General features: G+C 39.3%; 1 protein-coding gene across 1 annotated transcript; it reads right to left on the reverse strand.

Moving 5' to 3' along the window:
* Window positions 1–756: 756 nt before the first annotated feature.
* LOC131785212 (uncharacterized) lies at window positions 757–9,857 on the reverse strand. Its single transcript, XM_066165446.1, is given in 16 exon segments — window positions 757–2,021; window positions 2,024–3,769; window positions 3,772–4,014; window positions 4,017–5,117; window positions 5,794–5,868; window positions 5,994–6,104; window positions 6,307–6,429; window positions 6,665–6,796; window positions 7,144–7,260; window positions 7,263–7,412; window positions 8,340–8,431; window positions 8,914–8,957; window positions 9,106–9,191; window positions 9,194–9,236; window positions 9,454–9,597; window positions 9,843–9,857. Coding segments are annotated over 16 exon segments (5,487 nt in total).
* Between the last annotated feature and the right edge of the window lie 1,348 nt (window positions 9,858–11,205).

Consider the following 11,205-nt stretch of genomic DNA (forward strand, 5'->3'; position numbering starts at 1 on the left):
ATTGAAATCTTGAAACAACTTCCTCGTCGAGACAAGCAACGCCATTTGTTTCTTTTCGTGCATGTGAAGGGGAGACTAGGATTAGCTGGGAAATTCAATCCTGTAAGAGACAAGCAACGCCATTTGTTTCTTTTGGTGCATGTGAGGGGGAGACTAGGATTAGCTAGGAAATTCAATTCTGTAAGTCACTCCGGTACTATGTGGCTTGTACTTATTTTAGAGGCTTGGCCAATATCAGTATCTGGGCAACTGCCCACCTACCCCTCCCCTAACCCAACAACAGTCTATTGATGACAAGTTCGGGTTAATGTTGGGTTAGGGGAGGGGTAGGTGGGTAGTTGCCCAGATACTGATATTGATCCGAAATTCCTTATGTCAACCACAACTTGGAGTAAGCCTCTTTTGCATTCTTTATATTAGTTTATTTTTAAAATGAGACATTGCTGTAAATTCATCGAAAAAGTTTCTAACAACTGTTAAAACTAGTGAATGAGTCTTATATTACCAGCTTCGCTTCTTGTGTTATTTCTTTCTTGAAATAATTTCATTACTTTATATACACAATATTATACAATACTAGCTCGATGCTGATGATTGAGAAAAAGAACCGAAATTATACGATTCTAATGAAGCGCAGTGGTTTGTTTGCAAAAATGTTTAACACGAGTCTAGGTTAGTTCTTTTCGTTACGCACTTTCCATAAAAATTATATGAACATATTTACAATAAAAGGTTCTCAATTTGTAACACTTTTTTTTAGCAGGTTTGGACAGATTCTCGCGAACTATTGATGCTTTCTGTTGAAGCCGTGAGGAAGACTTTAGGAATCGTTACTTTACGATGATCTCCGTGTTTGTCATGTATGTTTCTGCCATCGTGTTCATCTTCCGACTCCATTGTTTTCAAATGAAATTGCTCCAGAATTTCAGCTGGCAGGGCTTTATACACGTGAACTTTTTTCAACCGAACCATCCCTCTTGCCTTAAAGAACAGAAATACAACGTAGGTAAGAGCTGTGATTATCAAAATCGACAAGGCAGCCGCCAGAATGAAATAAACCGTCTCCAATATTATATTTCGTATGGCGTCCACAAACCGTTTTGATTCGCGCTTAATTCGCTGGCGGTAAGCGTCACTTTCATAATCCTCATAAGGTGTTCCTTCCAGTGTCGGGATAATACAGGAGTGGAAGTTAAAATTCAGAAGAGATGCTTGTTCCCCAAAGCAGTTTTTCGGGTCATCCTCCAGGGAACAGAGTTGTCTATTAAGTCGTTCCATGCGCTCTTGCTGTTCCTTGTTGAGGTCCAAGATCATGCTGTTGTATTCACTGATGGAAGCACTTACGGATTCCTTGTACTGATCCAGTGCATTGTTATTGGTGAAATCCACCTGATCTTCTATGGCGAGGTTTGTGAAGCGGAGGTCCGTGTCCAGACGAGAAGCAATCATATTGTATCCACCAAGTTCTTCTATAACGGTCACATTCATTACATTATAAAGTAAAGTGACGATAAGGTACAGTGTAGCTGTAGACAAAGCAATTATCATGATCAGCGGGAGCAGATTTGTGCGCATGATACGTTTCTGAAGACTCTTACAGAGCGCTATAAACCTTGAAAACGTCTCAGCGAGGAGGTCAAAGGTCCTTCGAAGAAGTTTCTCCGCTCTTTCCTTGATTTTGGATTGTTTTTCGTCAAATTCATCCTCGTCGTGGCTTACAATTTCCTCAAATCCTTCGATTAATTTAAAAGCAATTTGGTAGGTTTTCGACCCGCGATATATGAAGAGCAGAATATCGAGCAACACAAACACGCCTAAGACGGCCTTTCTGGTCGTAGAGAAAACTTCAGCGTCATACACTTTGGTAACATTTTTTATTTTTGCTTTCCTTTCAAGGAGTTCTTCCTTTTGGCTGTCGACCATTTCTTCCATGATATCTCCCTTTTCAATGTTGTAGAAGGATCCTCCTTTTGCAGACTTGATGATGGATGACTGGCTTGCTTTTGAAACGTTTGAAATTTGTCTAGGCCATAGACATCTTCGTAGACAATGCGCTCGGAGAAGAATTCGGTATCTGTTTTGTTTTCGTTAAATTCTATAACAGAGTCATTCGAAGCAAAGAAGTGACTGACTTTCCCTTCAAAACATTCGGCTTTGCCTTTTGCCCACTCCTCACCCTCGTCGACCAGCTTCCGTATACCTTTCTGCACTTGTTTCTTTGCGGATTTTAACATATACCGTAGAGGACACATGAGTATGGTGCTAAGGGGATGTTCAGGCGACTTGCCGGTCTTTAGGACTTCGCTAAAGTCCCCCAGGCCTTCTTTTACATATTCTAGCTTGGAAATGATGTTATTTTCGGCTTGAATGAGTTTTTCTTGATCTAAAGCCCCAACGTAATCAAGAAATCCAATGAGGGAACTGTCCGCTATGCTCCGTTTTCTTCTGATGGAATATCCATTCTTGTTTTTCTTGCTGGGCCCCCCATTGTTTTCATTACCGCTTGATTTTTCATCCTTTGGATGATAGAATTGTCGTGTTGAGTTACCATTAACAACGATTCCTCTCCTCTTCCGGGATGTTGACATCTTTATTTCATATGCCCCTTTCGGCAAAGCAAACCAGCCATTGTTGAAAACTCTTTTGGCGTAGTTCGTCAAACTCTCCTTGACTTCCTTTAACTGTCTCTTGGTACCCCCCTGAAATTCGTTTATTCGCTCGTCAATGTCTCCCTTTAATTTGTGAACTTTTTCTTCTACATTGCTGACAATTTTCCTACTTAATTTGTTAAACATTTTCAGGTGGTTTTCCTGTATCAGGCAAGTACTGTTGAACCTCAGCCAATGCAGCTGTAGGCCAATAAAGTAGTCGCAAGATCTCTGTATGTCTTCGCTAGCGTCAAGAAGACGTTTGACTTCTCTTTCACGATGTTGATCCATTTGTAAAGCGATAGCATTACTCTCTTCAATTTTTTCGTGCACAAAGTTTTGAAATTCTTGAATTATTTTCATATTGTCGGCGTGAAGAAGCGTCAAAATGGCGAAAGCCATCGAAAACGTAAACGCCATACTGTAAAGTATTCTAAACACGGCAAAGAAGGCAACCAAGATGAGATGCCTTCGTTTGAGTCTGTTTTCGTCTTTTGGCGGAGTAGTCGCCCTCCCAACTTCAGTTTTACCCATAGATACTTTCTTGTTCTTAACGAATTTCCACCCAGAATGATTCTTATCTGTTGAAGTATCCTTGTCTTTTTGCGTGACCTGTGCATAGATGATCAAACCCAGCAGAGAAAGAAGTACACAGCCCGTGATAACGAAGAGTGGCATCAATATCATCCAAGGGTTTGGTTCCGTATCATGATGTTTCTCCACTGGTTCTCTCACTTTCCTGGCTTCTTTGTCAACTAGGGCTAACGTCAGGTCCAGTTTTTGTTTAGCGTTAGAGAAACGAACGGTAAAAAGTCGCTCCTTATCCTGTAAACCGTTCCTTGGAACTTGTATGTCCATCTCGAATTGGGTCGCTGGACAAAGTATCACCACATCTTGATGCATAACTCTCAAATTATCCACTTCATCGATGACTTCAAGAGTAAAGAAACCAGGACAAGTGGTCAGAAGTCCACCGATCCTAGCATTCCAACTAGTGTTTGTTCGAGTCAAACTACTTTTAAATGTCTCGTCATTACGAATTGTCGCATTAGTCAGGACATGCTTAAGAATCGATTCATTTTCAGAAATGGTCACTGTCATCATAGGCGATCGCTGAGAGTTTGTAAACGATATGCAAACTCGCCCTGGGATTGAACACCAAGATGCTCCACTTTTGCAGGTATCCATTCTGAAATAGGACCGCGAATGGTCTTTGACCAATCAGAAAGACTCTGGCAGTTACCACCATCACTCCAAGTTCTGGTGGTGATTGAAAATGGTGTCTTGGTCAGAATCTCAATTGTGCCTGCCTCGCTAGCTCTAGCTAAAGTTATGTTTTCTCCCTCCAAGCTAGCTACCGTGTATTGTACGGTTTATTTTCAGTGTCCCTCTGGGCTCGAAGATAAAGTAAATTAGGAATATCAAAATTCACTGAGTGGGAAACTTCCAAGGAGTCGAGGCGATTAGTTCCCTGGTGCATCACTGACTTAGAATCTTTTCCTGACGTAGTTTCCAAGGTTTTAGAGATCCATTGCGAAACGAAGCGTCCACTCTTGTGCTTTACTCTGTATCGTAGGGTATACAAAGTCTTTGGGACATTGTGTTGAAGAAAGCAATTAAACTGTAACTTCAAGTTAGATGGCTTGTTCATGGTCAATTGAAACTGGCTGGTGTCTCCTCTAGCGCATTTCTTTGGTATCTGGGTGCAGTTGTACTCCCTGTAGAAATCGGAACAGCTAGAAAGGCAGTCTTTGTAGCAACAGGAGCATGAGCTGTCTGCATGACTTGCAGATTGGTCACAATGTGAACATTTACTTCTACACATTCTGCAAGCGCGATATGCATGCGCGCAAAAATGTGTCGGAAAGGAAAACAACGGCTTTTCTTTAAATTCAGCTTTGTTTAAGCCAAATATATCGGTGATAATATTGGTGTAGTTTGTACAATACAGTTTGTCCAAGCCTGTTTGAAGTACACAGTCTCTCTGATTATGTTTTGAGCAGATGGTGGAAGTTTCCGCAGTTTCACAAGCGTCATTCAAAGATCTGTAATGATATAAGTCACCTGGTGCGACGTCATCTGGGCACAGTCGTCGTGAATGGTGAAAACACTTGGCGGGATATACCTTTGTCTGGCGGTTACGCTGCAAGACATGATGGATGGTGTAGTGATTTGGTGCTGGATACCTGCAGTAGTTGTGAAATACGGCAGAGAATCCTGGCACACCTGCAAATTCGAGATTTTCCTCATAGGAGTTCCCTGCATCATAATCACTGTACGTTGGAACTAGGTTGGCCTCGTCAATTATTACGTCTACGTGAAAGTTTGAATTTCGATGCAAACGAGCTTGCTTCGATGAATTTCCTTGAAGGAAAAAGGTTTCACTCGTCCTGTTTAACCAGAGGCGATCTTCGAATAGAACGAATTCTTTCGATGGTGAAAGCACAAAAAGCTTGCTGCCTGATTGAGCTGATAACAAAAAAAAAAGATACATATATCTATATCAGTTGTTTAAATCAGCAGAATCTCAAGAAAATTTTGAAATGCATGGCATTTCAAGAAATCAACTAGTATGGCATGCTGTGTAATCATGAACACCAGACATGATTTTCGGATAATAAGCTGCAAAGAGACTAAGACGTATAGATAGACGGGCTGAGTTACTTTGTGAAGAAATCTGCTGAATGAAAATTCGGGCTGAATTTTTACTGTTAGGTTAACCTAAGGGACAATTTAATGCGAATCAGATCGATAGGCAAAAAAGAAGCAATAAGGCGAGATCTTGAAGGAAAGGGTGAACGATGAACTCGAGTCACACATCATCACAACAACTGTGACATTTTTTACATAGCCTGCATTAATGATATTGATCATCGGTCTTACCTTCGAGGGTTTCCTTATCATTTACTCTTTTGCTCAACGCTAAGGGCTTGGATATATCTGTCATAGGAATTTTCAGAAAAAAAGTTGGAGTCTGAGTAAGAAATCATAATTCATCTATATAATTTTGTTTACCATTCCTTATCAAAGGTGCATTAAGCCAAGCGAGCCTCGAAAGGAAAAAAAAAGCGCTTTCTCATGGAAGTTATCCACACTGTAACTAGCAAAGACTATTGAAGTTGAAAACAACAGTCTGTTTACTCACCGACGCACTTTCGGTCGAAGGTTAACCCACAGCCATACGCTTGATATGTCGTCTTTTCGCATTTCGGGCTACAAGCTGTAAGTTGAAAACCAATAAAGCTTGAGTTAGACGTTCTTTCAAGTCGTAATGAAGTCAGGGTAGTACAAGACGTAAGTCGATCTTTAAGTTCACGATAATGTCTATAGCAGAGTCACACTTACCTGTGCACACCCGGTCGCTTGTCCTTGTGCACGATTCTGATTGGTAAGAATTTTCTGGACAAGGGGTAGTGCTGCAAGCTAAACCGAACTTTGATGTAAGTAGATGCTGTGCTACCAGTTTCTTGAACCGGAAAACATTTCATATTTCACAATAAATAAAGTAATAAATTTAAAAAAGAGAGAAATTTCTTCAAGTATTTAGGATATGCGAACAATTTCGGAAGATTAATTAATTTTTTTTCACAGCTTTCAGCATTCTCAAAAACTCATTACGCACGTCTTCAGAGGAAAATGGACTTAGATCTAAAAATACCTTTGCACGTGATTCCATCTCCCCAGTATCCTTCATCACACGTGCACAGAAAACCACCAATGGTATTGTTACACGTGGATCGCACATGACAGTTATGCTTTTTTCTGGTGCATTCATCAATATCTATAACAAAATCAGTGAAATTAGTAAAAATGAGGAAATGAGGAAAATCTGCTCATCGACGCTTCAAGAGAGACCAATTATCCTCTCTTGCTTGTACACTACTTAATCTCTCCTTTTATTTATAATAATCATACTCATAATAATAAAATAATAATAAAACTGTATAAGTCTTCCAGATTACTATCACAATCTTTTGCTACTAAAATCAACAGATATTTTGACATAGGATACACACCATGGCAGGTTCCCCTGTTCATTTCATATCCTCTGGGACAGATGCACCCCTCTGACTGTCCGTCACAAGCAAAGTGGCACGAGTCGGGGCATTTACCTAAAGGCGATACTTTTTTTGAAGCTGATGGTATAGCTACAAAGAAAGAAAAAAATAAAGATTACGATATGTTCAAAGCCACTGATGAAGACCGGTACATGTTTTTGCTTCAAATGCTTGATTTTTTGTAATCAGTAAGTTCTGAAGGTGAAAAGAAAGATTAAGGAAGATGCATACTTTGTTCCTCCCACAATCATTTTTTACTCTACTCCGAGTGAAAAATTACCACAATATAATCAATCAGATCAATCAATCAATGTATTTAATGGTGTCGGTACGCTTAGCTAGAAAGCTAGGTTACAGGTACGCCACAAAAAAACGTGGAAAAAAAAATAAAAGCCTTCTGAAGGTGTATAAATTTAAGATGATTTATAGAAACTTACCAAACTGTTGAAAATGGTTCATTTTTGCTCTAAATCCTCTGGATAATAACAGCCTTCCGTGGAAATCCTCATTGAAGAAGATCTTTGAGCCGTTTCCGACAAAATTTGCTGGCACGCAATGACGATTTTAACTGAGGGTGCTTTGGTCGTTGCTAAGGCTACTGCGATTAAAGTGAGTACCAGAAAAGCTGTTCGTACTGATATCAAGGTCGAGGACTGGGTAGGCACAGTTCTTGTTCGTCGAGGAGCCTCTGAGTCATGGCTTTTCCCTAGTAAGGTGTCAGTAAAGGTGTCAATTTTGTAATTCCTGGTAGCAGAAGTGGAAAACCTAACTTCTATCATACCCTGTTACTAAAGGCCTCGCTTACAAGTTATTTATAAACATGATGGTGTTATGTGACAAGATGCCGGTAAAGTCGACATACACCGATCTCTCGGCCGGGTGGAAAAGCAAACGTGCTTTTTAACGAATCAATCATAACTAAAACAAGAAACAAATAACTTATTTACTTGTGCATGAGTCCTGTTAATATTGATCCGAGGGCGTGCGTGAGCAAAACACGGTGCTGACAATTTTTTTATTCAATTAATATCATTATTAGGAGATATATTTCAGAATTACCTTCCTTTGAAGTTTTTTTATAGTTTCTGTAGTTACTATGGTTTTACTTTTCTCTTTTCCACTGTCCTCTTCAACTGGTAATTGTGGAGTTTCGAAAGTAGCAATTTTCCCTTCATTTAAAGAAAAAAGTTTGTAAATAAGGTTTTATTAAAATAAGATTTGATTTTGAGCTTTCTCGGTCATCGCTCGGCCATCGCTTAAAATGCAATCCTTAAATGGGACGAACCAATATCTATAAGTACTCACTTTCCATCCAAGGACTTCGATTTATCAATTGCCTGTAGCATTTGCCGTCCTGTTGATCGCACATCATTTCCTCTTTCTTTGAATCTTCAAACATTGTAAGTTTTTCTTGTGAAAGGAGGGAAAAAGATACGTTCGTGAGGCCTGCGGCCTATTTACCACTTTATTAATTTATTCATTTTTTTGGTTTCATTTTAATTTGACTGATGAAACGGCCACTTGTCACTTTTATTTCGAACGATTCGCCGAAGAAGTCGAACTGCTACTGTATCTAATACAAGTATTACATTCAGCCTATTCCTGTGATTATTACGACTAAGAAGGTATATACCTGCAACAGCTGTACCGCGTTTTCTCATTTCAAATTCCTCGTCTGCTTCTTTTCCTGTCAGGGTACACCCGTGCGGTCGCTTTCTTACTCTCCTTTTGAACACGCAAATAATCAATACGACAATGATGAATATCAGAAAGATTCCAGCCCCTGCAACAAGACCTCCTACTATTGACCAGTTTGTGTTGTCTCGGGCAAAATGAACTAGAAGAAAAATAGAACGTGTCAGTATTATGACAAGAAAAATGCAGCAATATAGTCATTTTGGAGAAAAATGTAAGACAGTAAGAACTATTTCTGAAACCGGTGATAAAAGGGGACCTGTAGGCGCTTACAGTAACAACCAGGTCATAGAAACAGAAGGAAACTTAAGCATTCTGGAGACGTGGAAAGTAAATAGTTTCACTTCTCGTCCACCATAACGCGCTAAACAGAAGTTGGAAAGTTCTGAAAACGCCCGTGTAATATATACTAAATAAGTCTCAGTGTGCCTCTATGATTTAAATTCACAAGGATCGATATTAGAGAGATTTCCGATTGAAGATAATTGGCGATTTCTTTGGTTCTATTCTACTTCTCTCCGTGATTGGTCCAGAAAACCCGTGCCACTTTCTCAACCTATAGCGTTTAAGACAAAAGACAACCACGACTTAGCCACATGTGTTTTCCTTTCTTCTAATTGGTTGATGCGTTTTTCTTTGATTTCGCTTTTGGTTTTACGACTCTCAATGAAATTTGTTCAAATTTTAATTCATAGCTAGCTTACCACTTGTATGTCAACAATATCCTCTTCATGAAGAACATTGTACTCAATCCTTATACGTTCAAAATCTCTATCCTCTCCGGAAATGGGACTTGTAATGAAGTATTTTGACTCTCTTGGAATTCTATGTCACCCTGGAATCCAAAATTTCAGAAAATATTATAGTAGAGAATAGTTTTCCTTGTTTGGCTGTTTGTCCTGGTATGTGTTGTAGGCCTCTTCTTTTTTTGCTTTGCCTTGCTTTGCTTCGCTTTTGTTTTTGTTTTCCCCTCTTTTTAATTACCATCCTCTTTGGATAAAAATGTTTCGATACAATCCTAAATAATTTCCACTGTTGTGTAATCGACTTACCTCCAAGTTATTTCTCACGAAGAATACTTTTTGTTCGCTTAAGTTTACACTCGCTAGAAATGTATCCACTTGAATCACTTCTTCGCTTCGGCTGAACAGTGGTGTAATAGTTGTACAATGGAACAGTACAGAAACAGGAACCACCTGAACGAAAATCGAAACAAATATTTGTTACCCTTAAGTAGCTGGCAGCTCGATATATTTCTCGATGGAACAGTGATTACTACTACCTACCATACAAGCCTTAAACATTAACATCATAAGCAGGGATTAACTAAATTGAAACATTACAACGATGTCTAGGGCAACGTCACATGGGCTGATGTAAAAGAAATAACATTTAAGGCAGGTTCTGCCCTTTTGTAACGAACTACATAGACCGCACAAACCCTTTCCTGTTTCATTTTGTAGTTTGTTTTTTTTTTTTTGGGTGGTCACAATTAAATATTTCGAAGGATCAAAATTCCTCATTTAGGGTGCTGTTGTTTACAAGGAAGTACGGGCAAACGGCCGTAATCTGTCGCGCGAGGATCGAAAAACAACAAAAAAAAAAAAGAAAGAAACCTGACTCATTGGCAGAACAAATTTATGTCCCAGATTTCAATTACGGCCCCAGCAAATGTCTTTTCTCTTTCGCCGATTTCAGTAAAACCTGTTCGTAACGGATTCCATTGGGACAAAGAAAAGCTTAAACGGTTGCCTGGCCTATTTGTGCTGCATGGTTATAATTGGGTGTTGACCTGCCAATCCAAAATTATTTCTCCATTCAATGATCACAATGAGAACAACAGCAATAATCGTCTTGGCAAAGTTAACACCATCAAAAGTCCTTGCATATACGTAACAACAATTTTTTTCAACATTACCTGTTCATGATGGCTTGAAATCTCAGAAGCTATTGTCCTGTGGTCTGATGGGGGGGGGGGTGTGGGGTACTGTTAATGGCACGATTCTCAGCCACGCAAAGATTAGATCTTAAAGACTTCCGGTTTATGACGCTCCTACGCGAACAAATCTGACGGATAGTAGTTATAACCTTGTTAGGAAACACAAAATAAACTTATTACCATCATTTTTGCTCAGATATTTTTTGAGATAATAATTTGAGCTCTTTCCGCATCAAGTGTCAATAAGAGAAACCTTCAGTTAGAGTTAGAAGTTAGAGTGATATAGTCCTTGGTTATTAAATTATTAAAACTAAATTACCTTTAATACTCGGATGACTTAATTAGAATATAGCTGATCGTAGGTTTTAAACGACATGTTCAGCGACTATAACCATTACACTCGTAGAGGACCGTTGTGCTTTCCCGTCAACAGAGGATACGCATTTTGAATAGACAAGATTCGGAGGAATTTGTTGGGGTGGGGAAATTTTAGCATGAAACCGAAATGGATTTTATTGCCCCCCCCCCCCCCCCCATTGCAATCGAGTTTCGCGTGACCCCTCCTCCTTTGACCTCCATTCCTTTTACGGGCTTCGTATCCGTTTGATTTTCGGCTTTTCTCGCTGATTTTATTCGAATCTTTCCAATTTTCGGGAAGACAGTGGATTATAGACTACTTTGAACTTTGCATGATTACTGAAAATTTGAATTGACTTTGTATGATATAATCGATGTGGAAACGGTACATTATATTGACCTTGGTAAAGATAAACTTTTGGACAAATGAATAACATATATCGAAAACTGTTTTAGTGTGTCTGGGTTAATGATGTTATGGGCTGACCTGCAGGCCTGTTTTTAAGTG

The sequence above is a fragment of the Pocillopora verrucosa genome, chromosome 4 (assembly GCF_036669915.1).
Source record: "Pocillopora verrucosa isolate sample1 chromosome 4, ASM3666991v2, whole genome shotgun sequence".
In the NCBI taxonomy this organism is placed as follows: domain Eukaryota; kingdom Metazoa; phylum Cnidaria; class Anthozoa; order Scleractinia; family Pocilloporidae; genus Pocillopora; species Pocillopora verrucosa.